General features: G+C 51.0%; 1 protein-coding gene across 2 annotated transcripts in view; it reads right to left on the bottom strand.

The window, feature by feature from the left end:
- The window catches only part of LOC144374234 (uncharacterized), a 29,806-nt gene extending 9,871 nt beyond the window's left edge, over window positions 1-19,935 (bottom strand). The window contains exons 1-11 of one of the 2 annotated variants that reach the window (XM_078037159.1): window positions 19,384-19,935; window positions 18,212-18,417; window positions 17,770-17,975; window positions 16,582-16,696; window positions 15,085-15,200; window positions 14,688-14,918; window positions 13,491-13,605; window positions 11,104-11,204; window positions 10,821-10,937; window positions 9,733-9,847; window positions 7,466-7,837 (exon numbers count right to left, since the gene is read on the bottom strand). In XM_078037159.1, the coding sequence (XP_077893285.1) occupies window positions 7,632-7,837; window positions 9,733-9,847; window positions 10,821-10,937; window positions 11,104-11,204; window positions 13,491-13,605; window positions 14,688-14,918; window positions 15,085-15,200; window positions 16,582-16,696; window positions 17,770-17,975; window positions 18,212-18,417; window positions 19,384-19,445 (1,590 nt within the window). In that variant the 5' untranslated portion in view covers window positions 19,446-19,935 and the 3' untranslated portion in view covers window positions 7,466-7,631. Of the gene's footprint in view, window positions 1-7,465; window positions 7,838-9,732; window positions 9,848-10,820; window positions 10,938-11,103; window positions 11,205-13,490; window positions 13,606-14,687; window positions 14,919-15,084; window positions 15,201-16,581; window positions 16,697-17,769; window positions 17,976-18,211; window positions 18,418-19,383 lie in introns of those variants that run through there. The other variant, XR_013433680.1, reaches the window with a different exon arrangement.
- Window positions 19,936-20,191: the final 256 nt, after the last annotated feature.

Raw genomic sequence — 20,191 nt, 5'->3', positions numbered from 1 at the left:
CCACAGGGAGCAACCTCCTGCTCTGTTCCAGGCAGCCACTTCCAGGCTGGGGCTGCAGCCTGGGGCTCTCAGGACGGCTCTGGCTAAGGGGGAAGCCCTACCCAAGCCTGGGTCACAGCCTCCCATGCCCCAGGGCAGCTGGTGAGCACTGGTAAAGGGTGGAGGGGAAGGCTTGCACCCCAGGAGTCGGGTCTGGACAGCATTCAGGTGGGAAGAGACCACTGGTCACCAAGGGGATGTGAAGCAGGGGGTGACCCAGGGCAGCCATGAGATCTCCTCTAAAGACCACTGTGGTCCCAGCACTACAAAGGGACTGAGTGACATTATTACTCTTCCCTGTTTTAAGGACAGAGGTGTGGAAGGGATTCCTGAGAGTCACAGAAAACGTGGCTCACAGGTTTCATTTTGCCATCTAGGAGTGACCTTGGCCGCACTGGTGGCAATTCCCCGGACCTTTGATGAGCCCCCTGGCATCCTCCCAGTGAGTCCTCCCAGGCCCAGTCTCAGGGGCAGACAGCTGCTCTGACTGCTCTCCCTGGACCTGAGGATCACATGGGGTTTTGAAATTCTTTTTGTTGCCGCACTGGGCATTGAACCCAGGGCCTTGCACATGCTAGGCAAGTGCTCTACCGCGGAGCTCACCCAGCCCTGAGGGTGACAGGTTTGGAGAGCATTTGCTACCTGAGTCTTGGTGAGGTGAATCCTCATAGCCCTGAAGTCAGCACGTTTCTCTACCAGCTGCGTTTGCAGGGTTAAGATCTTAGCTTGAGTTTTGTTTTCCCTTATTTCTTCACTTCTCTCTCTCTCTCTCTTTTGGTACCAGGGGTTGAACCAAGGGGTGCTTTACCACTGAGCCACATCCCCAGCCCTTTTTAAAATACTTCATTACAGACAGAGTCTCACTGAGTTGCTCAGAGCCTCACTAAATGGCTAAGGTTGGCTTCAAACATGCCATCCTCCAGCCTCAGCCTCCAGAGTGTCTGGGATTACAGGCATGTACCACTGCCCCCCAGCTCTGCACTATTCTTAATCAGAGAACCTGTGGGGCTATGTTTACTAGGTATGAATTGAGTTGCCCTCCAGAGAAAAGAAAAAGTAACAAAGCACTGCTGTGTGGGCAAATCAGGGATGACCCCAGGACAGGGTCAGCTTTCTCTCCAAGGAAACCCCACTGCCCAAAAGGAGCCCCTTGGCCAACGCAGTGGTGCACTCCTGGAATCCCTGCACCTCGGGAGGCTGAGGCAGGAGGATCAAAAATTTCAAAATCAGCCTTAGCAATGGCAAGGCACTAAGCAAATCAGTGAGACCCTGAGCCTAAATCAAATTCAAAATTGGGCTGGGGATGGGGTTCAGTGGTCAAGAATCCCTGAGATCAATCACTGGTACCACCCCCTGTGAAATAAAAGAGCCTCTGCTAAGGACTTCCATGTTGGCTGAGGCAGCTGCCTACAGTGGGTGTCCTGCAGAATGCAGTCAATCTCCCCAGGCCTGGCCTGTGGGGAGGGGTTGGCCCGGAGACCGGGGGTTAGCCCCCAGCTAATGATCACTTGGTATTGTGGTTTGGATGTCAAATGTCCCCATTGCCCATGTGCTAAAGGCTTGGTCACCAGCCTGTGGCCCTTGGGACATAATGGAAACTTTAGTAGGTGGGGCCTCCTGGAAGGAATGAGATCATTAGGGGTGTGACCTTGAGGGGGATATTGGGACCCAGCCCAGTCCTACCCACCCTCTTCCCAGTTACCCAGAGATGAGCAGCCTCCTCTGTCATGTGCTCCAGCTGCCAGGATGTCCTACTGTGCTGTCACAGGCCCAAAGCAACAGGGCTAAGGTGCCATGGACTGAGACCTATGCAGCCATGAGCCAAAAGAAACCCTGTTTCCTTTTAAGGGGATTCTCTCAGATGCTTTGTCACAGCAACAGAAAGCTGACAGCACCCTTGGTCTGTGCCCCTGCTTTATACATAGGGATGCTGAGGGCCCACAGGAAGCCGAGCAGCCCCAGGTCACATGGTCCCATAAAAACAATTATTATCTATTCATTCACTGACTACATGGCAGGAGCTGGACTCCAGATCTCAGTGTTTGAAAAAGTTGTGTTTCCTTCCTGCCCCTTAGTCCCTCGCTCTCTCTTTTTGTATGAATCCAAGAAGGACCTTCAGGAGATTGCAATGCCATCCAGTCATCCTAGCCAGATTTGTACTTGAACATGAAATTCATGGGATGTTTCTGCTTCACATTGTGTTAGTCACTAGTCATCAGAGAGCTCTGTGCTTTCACCTACAGAGTGCCACCCCACTTCCCTGCTGCAAGGGCTCTTCCTGCCAGGTCACCTGCTGGATGGAGGGCACTGCCCAGTGCCCTAGATCTCTCCTGAATGTCCTGTGACCAACCCACTGCAGGCCAGGCAGACATCCACAGAAAAAAACAGCGAGAGGGTCTGGCGCCCCCTTCAGGTACTGTTATATAGATGCCCACAGAACATTCCTCAAACCTGCAGCAGCTTGGACTGCATCCAAATGCAACCACAGGCCGAGCACAGTGCCACCCACCTGTGATAGAGTGACTCAGGAGGCTGAGGCAGGAGGATTGTGGGTTTGAGGCCAGGTTTAGCAACTTATTGAGGCACTGTCTTAAGATAAAGAATTAAAAGGGCTGAGGATGTAGCTCAGTGGCAGAGCCCCTGGTCCAATCCCCAGTACCAAGAGGAGGTGGAGATACCAGAGATGGGAACTTATGAGTTGGGTCAATGGTAACTCCAAGCCCAATGAGACTGAATGCACAGGGGAAGCTTTAACCCGCAAAAGAAAAGGAGGCAGGGAGCTTCAGCTCCAGGTAAAGGACTAGGAATTGAACCCGGGTGCCTTACCACTGAGTACACCCCAATCCTTTTTATTCTTGTTTTGAGAAGGGGTCTTGCTACGTTGCTGAGGGTCTCACAAAATCACCAAGGTTGACCTCAAGTGATCCTCCTGCCTCAGCCTCCCGAGAATCTCTGGGATTACAGGCATGCACCACCATGCCCAGCAAGAAAGGAACTTTTATCAGTGCAGCCACACGGGGAAGGCAGGGGACCCACATCTTAGCCTGTCTTCAGGGGGTGACAATGACTTGGAGCTTTTATAGAGAGGGGAATGAGGGCAAGGGCTTGGGCTTTGCACAGCTGCCAAAGCAGGTGGTCCTGACCAGTTGAGGTCTGTCCATCTTCCCTGGATTGGCCAGGTGGTGCCTTGTCAGGAGAGCTGTGTCACCTGCTTTGGCTCTCAGATGCACATCAATCAGACCTTGTTCCTGGGACATGAAACAGACTGCATGGGGGTGGGGGTCTGGATTCTGAATTAAGAGCAACTTTCTTCTGCTGAAAATAGAGACGGGCTGCAACCCCACGCCCACCTCAGGAGCCAGGAAAGCTAAGATGGGTCCCGCCCTTCCTCAAGCCTGGGCACAGGCCATCTGCCTAGGCATTTTCTGTGTTTTTCCCATTTTTGCTTTTCTTCAGGCCAAGGAAATTCACGGATGTAGATCACTTGGGTTTTGTTTCTATAAACTGTAACCACTTCTGTGGGTCAGGGGCTTCTTCCAAGCCTTGTGGCTGCTTCTCCCCAGTTTGATCAAAGTTCTTTATTTTTTTTTCTTTCTTTTTTTTTGCCTGTTCCTTGTGCTGGTGGGCACTGATGCAGCCAGCAGGGTCCAGTAACAAATCCAAGGTGACTCAGGCAAAGGGGATGGATGGGCCATATATTGAGGCAGAGATGCTGCCCTTCTAATTCTGCCTTTAGCCATCCATTGGATGTCTGCGGGTAGAGGTGGAGGGCTGGAGTCCTCCTTACAAAATCCTTACAACTCAAGTCAGCAAACACTGAAAGCCCTGTTGCCCTCAGGGACAGGGCCCCAGACAGTTCCTCGGTGCCTCCCAAAGGCTGCCAAGGGAGAAGTCACTTGGGGCCCGACTCCAGGAGGATCATCAAGGGGCGGGACAGGGGGACTTCAGGTAAAAAGCCGCAGCCAGCTCGCCCTAGGACCCCAGCCCTCACCAGCCCCACCGCGTTCCTGGACAGAAAGGTTTCCTCGAGCATCCTCACTGGGTGTCCCTGCAGCAGGGCCCCAAGATTGTTCTAGAAAGGGATCTGTCAGGTGGGAGCGACAGAATCTCATGAAATTTTAAGTACAACAGAATGCCAAATGACTACTCATTCCAGTGAAGACATGCTGCAAATAATACTTAGAACACGTGCTGCAAACCAGACTTAGAAAAGTGTCCTCACAGAAGATTCTGTCATTCTGCATTTGTTTCTGAAAGTTGAAGCACACAGTTCTAATGAGCCCAGGAAGAGGTTGATACCCAGTTGAGTTGGCATATGATGTGCCAGAGCTCAGGACTTCAGGGCTGCTGTCAGGTGGTTCCCGGGCTCTTCTGGTCCTCACCTTCACTCAGGGTCTTTTTGTTGGTGATGGAGTTCAGCAATAGATTACTGGCCCAGAGACTTGTTCAGTATTGCTCCGTAGGAGCAAAACTGTCACCAGTTGTAGGTAGCCAACTCCAGGTGAGAAACTTGATAGATGTTAATGCTCACGGCTTCACACCAGCAACCTGCCCCTCAGTGATCATGCTCTCTAAAATATACACCATGCTAAATTGTGTGGAAGCATTCTAGGTCTAGCCAAACCACACGATCTTTCAAAAACAGCCCAATAACATTTAGAGGATTCACTCTCCAAAGCAAGCTTGCCAATGCCTGAGCGCCCACACACTCTATTGGCGCCAACCTCACCTCCTTTTAGAATGCACACATCCACCAAGATACCACTGCCTGTGGTGGTTGAGCAGCCTTTCCAATGGACGAGGTGGATGTGAATGTAACACGTGAAGGAATTAGCATTTACCAACAACTAGAAGAAAAAAATCCATTCTCTAAGATACGATGACGGAGCTGCTCTGTGATCTAGACCATCCCCCTCTCCTGCATCCTCTCTCTTTTCCTCTGCCTCGATGGACCTCCAACTGAGCCCAGAAAGATGTGTCCTTTCTAGTCAGAAGCCCTGTCATGGCTTCCATTTCCAGGCCCTGATTCCTGGTTAACTGCAGCCAGAGCTCGCTTTCAAGGTAGTCTCTTCAGATCCCTTCCCTACCCTAACCACAGTGTGGGCTCTGGCCCCACCCTTACTCTCTACACCACCATTCCACATTAGGGTCTTCCTGTCCCTCTCTGTGACCCAGGACTGCCCATAACTGACCCCACCCAAAAACAAGCTGTTGAACCAGGTGCCATCAAAGGGAAGAAATGACCAGAGATGGCTAACTTGAAGATTTCACAGAATAGTCCATGAGACAAGGAATATCCTGAACCAGTGAAATGACATAAGAGGAAGTCAATGAATTCTAACCTCAAGGGCAAATCCTACAGTACACTGGCTCTCAAATTCAGCTACACACTGGAGCCACCTGGGAGCTGTGCATAGTACTGACCGCTGGACCACCCACTGGCCCTGGGCTGATGGAATGGCTCTGGGCTAAGATGGGACACTGGGGTTTGTAAATTACCAGTTGAGTATAATATAAAGCAAACATTGAGAACATTGCTTTTTTCCCCACATGAAGAACTGTGTGCATACAGATGCAGAAGTACACAAATCTGCAGCATAAACCTCCTTGAGGGCCATAGATTAAATGCACTGCAGTCACCAGCATCCTGGCTAGGAACACCACCAGCCTCCTATTTCCACCTTCCAGGTGATTGCAGCCCCGCCATCCAAGCATGGAGGAGTCCTCCCTGCTGAGAAATTTCAGTGTGCAGAATGGAGAGCCCTCTCTCCTGGGAGTCTCTGCTTTGACAATAAGTGCACTGGAGAAGTTGAAATCAAGTGGGAGGCACATGGGCAGGCTTCCTGGATGAGGCCCTATTGAAAGAAGGATGGGATCTGAGGAGTGGACCAGAGAGAGGAAAGATGGGAAGTACAGCAAGTACATTCAGAGCCGAGGTCAGGCCCAAAATACAATGTTGGCTGACAAGAGAGCCCTTGCACCAGGATCAACAATTTTGAGAAGGCAATGAGGACTGCCTGAAAAGATCAATTCCACAAAATTCCATGGAAACCCACTCATCACACCTTTCTGAAAACACTGGAAATGTAGGTTTCATGCAAGGAACTCTGGGTGACAGATGGCAAAGTTTGCCAAATGCAAGCATGCCTACCAGCTCTGAGAAGCCATTCTCATTCACACTGCTTCAACCAGGGAAAATCCCCATGTGCTCACTGAGAACAAGTTAGCTTGTGCCACTTGAAGCTGCTTCAACAAACAGCTTCACTTCTGCACTTCTAAGCTGTTCTCCTCAAGAACTTTCAGAGCACAGTTCAGGCATGAAACACAAAGGGTTCCAGAAAGAGATCTCTTGAATCTAGCATCACCAACGTGCAGTGAAAAAGAGGACCAGCTGAGAAGATCAGTTCTCCAAAGTCTCACTGACATCCATTTGTCACACTCATTTACAACATTCACTTGAAGTGCAGGTGCCCACATGAGTGAATTGTTTTTTTTTATCAATGGCACAGAGGCTTCAATGTGTAAGCATGCCTGTCACCTGTAAGAAGCAGTTTTGAATTCTTCTAGGTCCACAGGAAAAAAAAATAGCATGTGCTCACTTACAACAAAGTTAATCAACAAAGCAAATTGAAACTGCTTGCAGCAAACAGCTTCCATTCTCCCATTCCCCAGCTATTTTCAGCAATCGCATCCAGAGTCCAATTCCAGCTCAATATAAAATGTGTGCTCCCAAGGAAGCCTGTATAATTGACATCACCCAACTTGGGGAGGCAAGGGGAATGCTGAGAAGATCAGTTCTTCAAAACTCCTACTTTTTCAGAAAACTCATTGAAAGGCAGGGTACCCACTTGCAGCCATCAGTGGTTGACAGATGGCACAGAGGCTTCAATGTGAAACCGTGAATGCCAATCATTACAAGTGCTTCTGACACACTCTAGTGCAACCTGGGACACCCCAAAGTGCTCAACGAGAACACACTTTGTTCCTGCAAGTGGAAGCAGCTTGCATGAACTGTTTCAATCAGGAAATTCCAAGCTCTTCTCAGCAATCACATTCAGAGCACAGTTTTGGCCCAATAGAAAAAGGGTCCTAGCAAGAGGGTCCCACACCTACGATCACCTTCATAAGGTAGCTTCCCATCTTCTGTGTGGAAGTGGGTTTCTCCTTGGCCCTTATGCTGTGGAGGAGACCACTAGGAGCTAAGCTTCATGCAGGACCATCTGACCCGGACTTTTTGCAAGCCCTATGAAGCCCTCACACAAGCTCAAATGCTACAGGACTCTGCAGACCAGTCCATGCAACAGTAGACATTCATTCATTGTCTAGAGTCTACAGGTTCCTAAATGCATGGCATTCATTATCATCAAATGCACAATTTTGATCAAAAACCATCACAGTAGATCAGGTAACAAATCATCACAGTAGATCAGGTAACAAAAACATATATATTTTAAAATAATAATATATTAATGGGAACAACAAATATAGGATAGAGTAACAACTGTGTTACTAAACAAGGTCAAAGACAATGGCAAACTATAGATTCAAACTTTGAAGCAAATAGTAATCAATGTAAATATTCCTGGGCTGCCTCAGCCCCGCCCAGGCACACAGCAGCAGAATGGTTTTGCAAGCATCCTCAGGAGGGCTGGAGCCTTCTTTGCAGGATGAGAGGGAGGTTGAGGCTGGATCCACTCATCATTCTTTTGGGAGAGGCTCCTTTTCCTCAGCACGAAGTTGGGTTTCGTGTGAGGGTTCTTTGCGTAAAATACGTTGGCCTGCGCTGGAATCCTCAGCTCTGGGGAGAGAGGGGTGTACAAAATAAGGTGGCTCAGGAGGTGCTCCCTGGGACACCCCAACATCTGAGAGCCTGTGCCAGAAACGAACTGAGCCACACACCTGAGAGCTCTCCAATTCAGCACCAATACCAACAAGACAGCCTCCACAGTCCTCCCTGAGGAAGAACTAGGCAGAGCACTTCAACAGACCTAATGTCTGTTCCTACCAAAGGCTTTGGACTCCAAAACATCCCAGGTCCTCTTGCGTCTGCCAAAGCACACCACTAGGGTTTGCATCTGAAATCTCCCACAAAAGTGCCGAAGATTCAGACCCCACATGAGCCATCTTCACAGGTGGGTTTGGAAGGAAGCATTGGATGGTGAGTGCTCTGATGTCAACATGAAATTCTCATTCAAGATGAATACACTACTGGGAGGTGGGAGGGACTGGAAGAAAGGTGGAGCATGCTTGGAGGAAGACCTAAACAGGAGTGCGCCCTGGGCACCAGTACCTTGTCCCTGTTGGCTCCACTGAATCCTCAATTCTCCAAGTAGAGGTCCTCCTTCTCCTCTCCGTCTTTCTCTCTCTCCCTCTCTCCCAGCCTTGTTCTCTCTCTCCCAGTCTATGCCTTTGTGGCAAGGGCTGAGGAGCTCTCCACTGCCACACACTAGAGCTTTATGGACAGCCTCAGTGCACAACCAAAGAGAAAGTTGTGAAACCCAGAGAAAAGGCCTAGGATTCTCAAGTATGGCCACGGTGAGGACAGGCTGACCAGCACGGATACCACATTAGAGCCACGCTTCTGCGTTGGTGGAGCCTGCTTCCATGTGAACCAGGCTTCTGAGAATGGAGGCCACATTCCAAATGCTGCCCTCCTGAGAACAATGATTCCAAAGACCAGCAAAGGGACTGCTTCCCTCCGACATGGTGTATGGCCCAGTGGTGCCATGACCCCGAGTGGGGGAATACAACAGCCAGCTTCTCCTTCCTCTGAACACCTCTTTCCTGTCGCCCTCCTCTAACCTAGAGCCTGTTCTCCATCCCTTCTGGGTTGGATGTGGGGATCTCTGCTATGAATTTCTTAGGCTACCAAGGCTCCAGACAGACTTCCTCTTCCATAGACTCTACTAACCTAACAGAAGGTTAAGATAGGAGACAAGTGATCCTAGAACTCATTGGGATGGTGGTCTTCAGCGTACATAGGCTGGGATAATGGCTGCTGAGGTGTTTGGCTCACAAAAGCCAACCAACCAACCAATGAAAAAGCGCTGACATTATTATCAGATGAGCTCTGTGGCTACGTGCTCAGGAAGCCCTCATCTGACTCTAGTTAGGGATCATAACCTGGCTATTGGGATCACTCCTTGGCTAGTGGACTCAGGTGCGGAAGACCATGGAATTGATGCAAAAACAGATGATTCAAGCTGTCTCCCAGGCTGTGTTTTCTTCCCAATTTCATCCTGTTACTGCTTGCTAGAATCTTGGCAATGCTCTTCCCAGGAAGTGGTTTTCTGGTCACACAGAAGGCTTTCAATCCTACTGCTTCAGTCCACAAAATGCCCGTTCCATCTTTAGCCCATGCATTCCCATGTTCCTCTGAAACCATTCCTATCTCAGACCACAGAACCATACTGCTCCTGGAAAGAGGCTTTCCTCCTCACTCCTCAATGATGTCAGCTTTGCACGCGTCTTCATGTCCTGGGCAGGGCACCTGGTGGGGAGCCGCACTAGCCACTGGGGTATACCAAAACACCTGGAGAGCTTACACCAGCAGAAGTGCAGTTGGCTTTGTGCACGAGCCCAACACACCCTGTTGGAGTGTTCTTGGGGGTCAGAGACTGCTCTTTGGTGCTAAGAGTCGACCTGAGTCCACATCCTGACCCTTGCTCTCTGTCATCTGATTGTCCCACTTACTCTGACGGTGAGAGATGATTTGGCCCAGCTCATATTCCTCCGGCTTCTCCTGAGTAAGCAAGTGTAGCTCGAGGGCCCTGCGGATGACGACAGGAGCCCGATCGTGGCAGGTCACCTGGAGCAGCATGGAAGACAGGCCTTCAGGAAATGGGCCTTGAAGTGACTACTCAAGGACAGTGGGCAGGGGCATTCTGGAGGCACCTCCACTCTAAATACAAGGGCAACATCCATGACCCTACTACCTGAGGCTGACCTCCTGCTCATCGCGTGGGCTCTTCCCATAGGCTACTAGCCCAATCCTTGTACATAGGACTTCCTGGACCTGCCATTGCTCTTTGTGGAGCTGCACTTCTCTCCAAGTGAAAGGACCCCACTACCTGCATACAGATGCAATCTCATCCCACAAGTTGGGAGGAATGGGACAATAGCCTCCAAGATCCTAGGTCTGCCCGAGGATGCAGGCGGCATTGGGAATGGCCTAGGCACAAAACCTAGAGGCTTTGGTCTGGATTGCCAGGGCCCAAATCAGACCCAGGAACATGACCACACACAGGAGTGACGAAAGATAGCCATGAGAGCTCCTGGCTTCCAGAGGCTCAGTGCTGGCTGGGGTGTACGAGGGCACCTGTTCCGCCAAGGGTGGTCATTGGGTTACCTGGACATTTAGTGTGCTTGCTCCACATCCATACTGACTCTGCAGAGAGACCCTCTCAGCTCCTTGTTCAAGGAACATGCAGAACCTCATACTGGTGTCCTGCTCCATAGAGGCCAGCATCCCATACAGAGGAAGCTGCAACCTAGGTCCTGGCCTGTTCTCATCTGTCACCCATACCTGCCTCTGCCCTTCTGGACTGCATGCTGCCACCTGACACACAGACTCCCTCAGACATGGCGGTGGACAAGCTGCTGTTCTCCCTCATCTGAGCTCCAGCCCTTCACACTGACCTCTTCCTTCTTGATTCCCATCTATCCTCCTGATCATCCAGAAGCTCCAAATCAAGAGGGCATGAGTAGTCCATGGTATTGGACCAGTGTCTGCTCCCCACCCAGGTGTAAGCACCAGGGGACATTCCTGCTCCCAGGCTTACCAAAACAGTCTTGGCCATCTTTGGACTTTGTGTTTCTAAGTGGACACGAATTAAGCAGGTGTCTCCCACCTGCCTGTGGGAAAGCGGCCTGGAGGACTTGCAGGTTGATTCTGAGAACTGTGGGGGATGGAACATCAGCAAACCCAGAAACAGAAAGCCACCCCAGCCTGTCAGTTGGCTCTATGGGCTTCTAGCACATATGTCCAGGTGCTCAGGCTTCTCATTTCCCCAGGTGGGAGTGGAATGGCAGCACAAGTACAGCTTGAATAAGGTAGGTGTTTACCTCCTTTCCCTTGACCTCGCGGCGTTTCCTCACGATGAAATAATATTTGATTTGTGGATTCATGGACAGATACATCAGTGAGTGGTCAGGGACCTTGATTTCTGCAGAGCAAAGTGGAGAGAATTGTTAGGTGGCACTCAAGGATTAGACCACAAAACACCCACAACCCCTGAGAGTCTCCGCCAGGGCGAGCCTGCACCAGAATTGAGAGCCCTCCTATCCAGCTACAGTGCCACCAAAGACTCCCTCAGTGATTCTTCCCTGGAGAAGATGATGTACAGGATTCTAAACCAAAAGAGCACCTGGCAATGGAAACAGCACCTTGGGCCCAGAACTTCTCAGTGCAGGTTGGATCTGCCAAAGGGACACTGCTAGGATCTGCATCAGGATTGGCAAAGGCTCCTGTGCTTAGGCCTTTCTCCCCAGGGCAGCCATGCTCACACATGGGCATTCAGGGAAGCGTTGGATGGTGGGGGAATTCATCCCCTTGCCCTGGATGAATCCACTCATGGATGAATACACGGAGGGGAGGTGTGTTGGGCATGGACATGGGAGGACTTGAGCAGGGTGGTGCCCTGGAGAACTCTATTGTTTTCTAGGATCGCTCTCCTTCCCCTTGTTTCTCATCAGGAGCTGTCTGCTTGGTACTTTTATTCTGGTTCTTGTTCTACTTCTGGCTCTTCTTTCTGTCCTGCATCTTCTTGTAGTTCTTTCTGGGTCTTTTTCCTGTTCTTACATGATTCCTTCTTGTTCTTCTTCTTGTGTATCTCCCTCCACCCTTCCTTCTGTTCACCTCCTTCTTTTTCTTCTTCTGCCTCCTGCTCTTTATCGTGTGATCCTCTCCCCACTCAGGAGTGTCTCTTTCTCCTCCTCCTCCTTCTCCTTCTTTCTCTGGCAATGGTGGGGCGTCCTGAGGAGTTCAAATCTATCACACTCTTCTGCCCAGATGCAGCCTCTGTTCAGTAGTCCAAGATGAAATCAGTTCTCAATCAATGGCCAGGAGTGAAACCAAGACCAAAGACAAGTGACTTCCTTTCTTTGTCATTGTCACAGTCAGGAAAGACTGAATAACAGACACCGCATTCTGGATAGGCTTCTACCTGTGGTAGTCAGCACCTCATCTGGACCAGGATTGCTAAAATAGATTCCACCTCCATAAAGCTTCCCCAATGAAAACAAGGTCTCCAAAATCTAGGAGAGGGCCAGCATCACTGCCACCCTCCTGCCATAAGGCATAGATGCCATCACACCTAGTGGGTTCCAGGCCCCCCGTAGTCCTCCCTTTTGACGTCTTTTACACACAAACCTCCCCTGGTCTGGAGCCTGCTCTCAACTGATGCTTGGGTTGAAAGTCTGTTTCTGAAATCACCTTTGTAGATTCTCGGTTTGGTAATTCCTTTTGACTGGCTTATTTTTTTACTAGGGATAAAGCCAGAGGCACTTAAGCACTGAGACCATTCCCAGGCCTTTTGACTTGGGTACAGGGTCTCCCTAAGTTTCTGAGGCTGTTTGGAAATCCCCTTCCCCCTGCACTGCCTCCCAAGTCCCTGAGATTCGCAGACACTGCCCCTTGCCCAGCTCCTTGCACCTCAGTCTTCCTCATGTGTGAGACAGAGCCAACTCAAATGAGGCAGTGTGTGAAAATGGGAAAACTCACTTACGTGCTCGACAGATGGTGGGTTCTACTGTGGACAGGCTGGGATGGTGGAGGCTAGGAGTGTCGGGCTCACAAGAAAGGAAAGAGCACTGGCATTGTGGACAGCTCAGCATTGTGGCCTCTGTTCTTCAGATGCCCTTCTTTGTTGCTGGAAGGAATAATAACCTGGCCATTCTGATATCTTCAGGAGATGGGCACCCAGGCACAGAGGACTTGGAATTGTTCCAAAAAGAACCCAAACAGGCTGTCCCCTGGCCTTGACTTCCTCTTCACTGAGTCCTGTTCCCAGTTGCTGCAATCCTGACATTCTTGAGTAGGCAGGACTTCTCATATCCTGGCCATGGATTGGGACCTGTGCGGCTTCCGTCCATAGCAATGCTGATCCAATCAGGACCCATGCTCTGCTCCTCTTCATTTGAAGGCATCCTTATCAGTGAGCCATAAACCAAACTGATGATAGATTGAGCCTCTCTCTGCCTTGCCCTCATCGATATTAGCTTTGCATTGCCAGACCAGGTCCAGGGGAGAACACATTTAGAGAGGTCCAGCAGCCGCCTGGGGCCTCATTGAACTCGTCCACACTGGACACGCCCATCACTGCACTTGGTTTCCTGCACCAGGCCCACCACACTCTGGCTATTTTAGGGCCAAGGCCCACTTTCTCTTGGCTGTGAGTTATCCTGAGCCCACTGTGGATCATGTCTCCCCACTGTCTGATTGTCCTACTTACTGTCATGCAGAGACATCATTCTCAGCAGCTCAAAGTTGTCCACATCCTCATGCTGCAACAAATTTTGGTCCAAGGCCCTGCGGATGAGGCTTGTCACCCTCTCCTGACACGTCACCTAGATCAGGGTGGGACAAATGTCATCAGAGAATGGCTTTTAGAGGAGCTACCCAGAAGACTGTGGTCAAACATTCAGGAGAAATGTTAGCTACATATACAAGGGCACAATCTTGTTATCCTGCTACCTGAGTGTGGCCTCCATATACCGCCTGGGTTCTTGCAACGTGCTACTAGAACAATCCTGGTACAAATATCTGCCTGTACCTGCCATCTCCCCTCCCCCTGGGGAGCCACATTCCACTCAGGTCAAAGGACCAAACTGCCTATGCACAGACACACTCTCATCTCACTGAGATGACAGCAATGGGCCAGGGATCTGCGCACCAAGTGTGCTCTGGGATGCAGGCTGCCTTTGTGGGTGGAAGAGGCAGATGCACTGAAAATTTTGGTCCTGACTGCCACTACACAAAACAGACTCAGATACAAGAGTGTGCACTTGAGTGCTTCATGATAGCCTGGAGAGGCCCTGGGCTCTGGAAGCTCGGTGCGGGTCTGGTTCTAATGATGTACTTGACTCAGCACTGGCAGTCACTGAACATGTCTCCTCTGCAGCTGGACACCTGCAGCATTAGCGTGTCTACTGCACATCCATAGAAATTCTGCCAAGAACCCCTTTAGCTCCGTATTTACATACATGCAAAGACTGACATTCCGAAGTTTGGCATGACCCCCCAGGTGATCCCGACCCCAAATTTTCACACCTAGTCATGCTAAGGAGGTTCTCTTCCCTGCCACCAGGAACACACCCCCTCCTACACATGTGACAAGTCACTGCCAGCTCCGCTGCTCCAACCTCACTCATTGAGAATACCAAGTTCTAGGCACTGCAGCCTGCACCCTGGACATATCTCTGCCTTCATCTGTCCACAGCACTTCCGTCTGCACTTCTGGCCTGCCAAACCCACAATACACAGGCCCACTCACCGCTGCAGCTGGGCATGCTGAGGCTCTCCCCACTCAGGTCAAGCCCTTAAGACTGACCTCTCTCTTCTTAATTTCCCACCACAGCCCCAGGGTTAGCTGTGTCTCCTGCCTTCCACTGTGGGGACACCCAGGAGGCAGCCCTGCTGTCGGGCTTACCAGGATGCGCTTTGTCTCCCTCAGGCTCTGTCCCTCTAGGAGGACGTGGACAAAGCGGCTGTCTTCCACCTGGTCGCTGGAGTGAAGCAGTGAGGAGCTGCTACTGGTGACTTTTCTCACGCACCACTCATTGGTTTGGGTGGCCTGGGGCAATGGTCCTGCAGCCACCGCAGAGCTGCTGCTCACAGCTGCTGGGATCCTGGATGCCACTGCCACAGAAGGCTCCAAGAACTGTGGGGGATGACAACATCAGCAAAGCCCAGCACCTGCACCCCACCCAGCCTGGCAGTTGGCTCTGTGGGCATTCTAAAACATCCATCCAGAACCTGAGGTTCTTGTCCCCTTGGAGGATGTGGAGTGGCACCAGGAGTAAAGACTGAAGAAGGTGGCTGTTTACCTCCTTTGGCTTGACTTTAAACAACTTGCTGGCAGCTGTTTCCTGAAGAAGAAAGTTATAATCCACTCTGCCATCCAGGGCGTAATATACGTTTCCATCAGCAGGGATCCTCAGCTCTGGAGAGGCAGGGGCAGAGGCGTGGTAGGTGACACTCAAGTAATACACTACCCAACATCCCCCACAACTGAGAGCCTCTGCCAGCTCAGGTCTCACACACAGACCTGAGAGCCCCCGAATCCAGCTACTGTTGCACCAAAGACTCACCAAAGACTGATTCCTCCCTGAGGACCCTCTATGCACAGGAGGTCCCCTACAGGAACACCTTTCAAGGAAATAGCCCCTTGTACCCCAGACCTTCTTAGTTCACGTTGGACCCACCAAAGACAAACAGCTAGAGTTTGTATCTGGATTGGTCCCCAAAGACTCATGTGTTCAAATTTTTCTCCCCACTGCAGCAATGATCACAGGTCGGTTTATGGAAAAGCACTTGATGGTGGGTGCCTCCACCTTGCCAGTGGATTCATCCACTCATACAGGGCTACACTAATTGGAGGGGTATGGTTTGGAGGTGTGTTGAGCGTAGGTGGAGGATGTCCACAGCAGGGCTGTGCCATCCAGAGATATATATTTCTCTTGAGTTCCCCACTTCTGCATTTTCTCCTCATGAGTCTAATTCTCATTCACATTTTTAATCAATTTATTGTTATACTTCTTGTTCGGCTTGTGTTTCTCCTTCTTGTTCTTGTTCTTCTTCATCTTCTCCTCATGCTTCTTCTTAAAGTCATCTTGACCTTCTTATTCATGGTCTCCTCCTTCAACTTATTTTCATTTTTCTACTTCTCCTTCTCCTCCTCCATGTCCTCCTTCTCCTCGTCCTCCTCATCCTTGTCCTCCTCCTCCTCGTCCTCCTCCTCCTCGTCCTCCTCCTCCTCTTTCTTCTTCTTCTTCTCTCTCTCTCTCTCTCTCTCTCTCTCTCTCTCTCTCTCTCTCTCTCTCTCTCTCTCTCTCTCTCTCCAAGAAGAGTTTACAAGCTGTGAAGGGTTCTATTCTACCACACTCTTCTCTCTAGAAATGGCCTCTGGTCCTAAGTAAACTCAGTTTGCAATGAATAGAAAGATTGGAAGCCAGAAATGATTCTTCATTGAACTGCTTTTCTCATGTACTCATCTAGGTCAGGAAAGGCCACCAAAGTAGGCACCCTGTGGTTGTCTGTCTTCTTTGACACAAGACAAAGAAGCCTCTCTTCTTGGCCCCTTGTGGATAATAGCTTTGCAATGCCTCCTCAGGCCAAGGAAAGAACACATGATAGGCAGGTCCACAGCCCCTGGGGAACATGAAGAACCTGCAGATTTATGCCCCATCATTACACTTTGTTTTATGCACAAGTCCCACCATACTCATCCTGGGCACTGGGTCAATGCACACTGTGTTCTGGCTCCCAGTTATCGTGAGCCCACTGTGACTCACTGCTCCCTACCCTCTGATGGTTCCACTTACTCTGATGGTTCGAGAGAATTTGCAGAAGCTCGTAGTTTTCTGGGTCCTCCTGCTGGAGCAAGTGTGCATCTAAGGCCCTGCGGATGATGACTGGAGCCCTGTCCTGGCAGGTCACCTGAGCAGGGTTGGAGAAAGCTCATCAGAGAGGGAATTTGGGAGTAGCTACCCAGAGGACAGTGCTCAAGGACAATCAGAGACAAGTGAGCTCTCAACACAAGGGCACCATCTTGATACCCTGCTACCTGAGGCCTTCATGTGATCATGTGGGGGTCTTCCTATGAGCCTCTAGTCCAATCTTGGTACAAGAGTTTGCTTCAACCTGCTATGCCCTACAGGGACAAGGGAATAAGGACCAAAAGACTTTGTACAGACACACTCTAGTCCCATCAAGATGGGAGGAATGGTCCAGTGCACTTCCATATCCCTGCTCTGGTCTGGGATGCAGCTGCATTTTTGTGTGGACCAGGCACAAACCCTAGGTGCTTTGGTCCTGACAGCCAGGGCACAACACACACTAGGACTCTTTAATGATAGGCATGGAAGCTGCTGGGCTCGAGAGTGTCAGTGCTTGCTAGGGTGTCAGGAGGTTCGGACCCAGCAGGTGCAGTGGTTCAACATAGCTCCCCTGGAGGTGGACACCAGAGTCTCATGATGGATACTACACACCCAGGAAAATTCTGCAGAGAGAGCCGCTAAATCTCTATTCACATACATGCAAACTAGGACACTAATGGGCCCCTCCAAGGCCCCCAGTTCTCTGTGACCCACACCTACCCACCCTAATCATTCTACAATGGCTCCCTTCCCTTCAACCAGCAACATATCCCCTCCCACACACAAGAAAATGACTGCCAACTCCTGTGCTTCAACCTCCACGGTTCAATATACTCCTCCTCAATACCAAGGTCAGTAGAGGATGGCCTGTACCCTCGATATTTCTCTGACCTCCTCTGAACCCAGCACTCACTCCTGCACTTCTGACCTGCACATCCCAAAACACGCAGGCCCACTCGCACCCAGACCTGGCATGCTGCTGCTCTCCCGCCTCTCTCTTCCTCACTTTCTGCTCTCCTTCCTGACCTTCCAGAAGCTCCAGTTCAAGAAGACAGGCCTAGTCCAAAGTGTTTGCTGTGGACTCGGTCTTCCCCACTGTGGGCTCCCAGGAGACTCCCCTGCTCGAAGACTCACCAGGATGCTCCTATACTGTGTTGTCCTTTCCTTTTCCAGGTAGACGTGAATGAGGCACCTGCCTCTCATCCGCTTGTTATATTGGGGCCTTGGGGAGGACCGAGTAGAGACCCCTGATGTCCTGGACTCCGGCTCTGCCCCTTCCCTGGGAGAAGGCTCTGGCTCTGGGGTTGGCTGAGGAGCCGTGACAGGAACTGAGCTTGTAGCTAGAGGAGAAAAGATGCCAACATGACTGCCTTGCCCTGACCTTCCCACAGACAGACAATACCTCTGCTGCCAGGAAGAACTCAGGCCCTTGGCCCACACAGGACCTCTTTGCAGACTGGGGTCACTTCCTGAATGGACAAAGGCTTGTCCTAATTTCCAGCCCAACACCAGGCATACAGACTCCCTGCAGTGGGACAACAGTCGGACCTTTCCTCATATACCCTTAGGTACTCACCACAGTCCGCCTGGCTCTCAGGCTTTGCCTGGCTTGATTTGCCATCTTCAATTGCGGCCAGGAGGTGGTGTGCTTGGTGTTCCAGGTTCAAGCCTCCCAGCAGGAGCCACATGGATAGCAGCTGCTGCAGACTCAGAAAGCCTGGAGGCTGATGGGAAGCCTCGGAGTAGAGGTTCACCCAGGTCCCCAGGAAGGAAGGTGAGGCACTGTGGGGAGGAAGGTGTGGAGTCAGCAAAACCCTGGCCTTGCCTTCACCACGGCCTCCAGAGAAAACCTCTGACCCTACACTGGGGAGAGCAGTCTTTCCTCAGCCTTCCCAAGTCAAATCACCTTGCAGGTCCCTATTCTGGAAACAGGAGCCCACCCTCTTGACCCCAAGCCCATTCCATGTTGAAGTTGGTCCAGGGGTCCACCATAGTCACTGAAGAGGACAACGTGCACTTATGCCCCATGGAGTCAGGGATGCAGTCACATGTAGGATATGTACTCATGGCACCTGCGGTTTGAGGCTGACCCCCATGAAAAGGGACACAATGGCAGTCATTTGCACCCTATTTTTCAATGAATTATGAAATGTGACTGGAAACGTGTCTTCACACAGTGGGTGCTTTCTCCATGTTCATCAGTGAATGAGCCCAAACTGCTGATTCCCACATATCTCTGGGTGTGGGAGCCGCCATGTCCAAAGCCCCTGTCCAGCTATGTCCCAGCTAGGATGCTCTGTCCCACTATGGAAATTAACATGTCTTTATTAACCCAAAAGTGCTTTTCCCAAGGCCTGAGTTTTGAGACGCCTCTGGCACAGATCTACGTTCTTCACAAAGCCAATATCACACCAGAAAGACCACCTGGCCTCGCTGAGTCCACCTGGGAATGAGCTCAGTGCACACCATTGAGCTGTGGTGCCCAGTGTGTGGGGACTGCTCCACGGACCTCTGTGGATCAGCTGGAGTCAGGATGGTTTCTCTGCCTGAGAGCGGAGTTCACTCCCCTTGCAAGGCTGTGGCAGGCACCTCCAGGACTCGTCCCATTCGGGACTGACATTCCACTATGAGTGTGGTCCTCTATCTCATTAGGTATCACAAACCTTTGGGTCCCTGAGAGGTACATGGCAGCCCCAAGACCCAGGCATGAGGGGGCTACACACTTGGGCTTGGTGGTCTGGTGCTTACCTTGGGAACAAGAGATCCAGCACCTGATGGGTGGGGATGGAATCCCAGGAGATTAACCCCATGTTGCCGCTGCAATGTAGGTTCCTCCCACAAATGACAGGCAGGAGCTCATTCCTAAGCTGGTCCTGCCTGTAAGGTTCAAGGCTCTGTACCCTGAAGGGCTCCTCCGTGTTCTCATCATTTTCACCCTGGGTTGGGACCAAGAATGTTGGTTTAAAATGGAAATGGTGACAAACAGAAAAATGACTTGTGCCAATACACTAGAGTCAAAGCACAATGGGACAGTTCCCATCAGTACAAACACACACCCACACACACCCACACACACACAGTCAGAATAGGAGTCCTGGGCCATTCATCAGGGATCAGACTAGAGGGCCTGCTGGGCTCACCTGCCCTGTGCTACTCACTGTTACTCTTGAGCTCCTCTGCGACAATCGCCAGAGGCTCTGGCGTCTAAGATGAAGCCTCACCCAGTGCATCCACAAAAGGGCTAGTTGGCCCCCCTGAGATTCCTGGGAGCCTGAGGCTCGGCATTGTTTGCAACCACAGGAGAACATCCTTCTCCCTCCAGTTTCTCCAACCAAATGAGCTCGGATGGCTTGGTCAGTTAAGTGGGTGCCTGGATACCAGGGTTCCATGTTCTGTTTGATCCATTGTCAAGGCAATGATGTCATTTCCTGTGCCCATACCTGAGCCTCTTTTCACATAAGACCACTTTCAAAAGCCCTATGAGCTGCTGATTTCTCCTCCATGCCTAAACATCTCAGGTGCGCAGGTGTTCACCAACAACTACCCAAACATCCCC

The sequence above is a fragment of the Ictidomys tridecemlineatus genome, unplaced genomic scaffold, assembly GCF_052094955.1.
Source record: "Ictidomys tridecemlineatus isolate mIctTri1 unplaced genomic scaffold, mIctTri1.hap1 Scaffold_626, whole genome shotgun sequence".
NCBI classification, from domain to species: domain Eukaryota; kingdom Metazoa; phylum Chordata; class Mammalia; order Rodentia; family Sciuridae; genus Ictidomys; species Ictidomys tridecemlineatus.
Note: the sequence above shows the minus strand (reverse complement) of the source record. Positions and strands in the feature narration are given on the sequence as shown.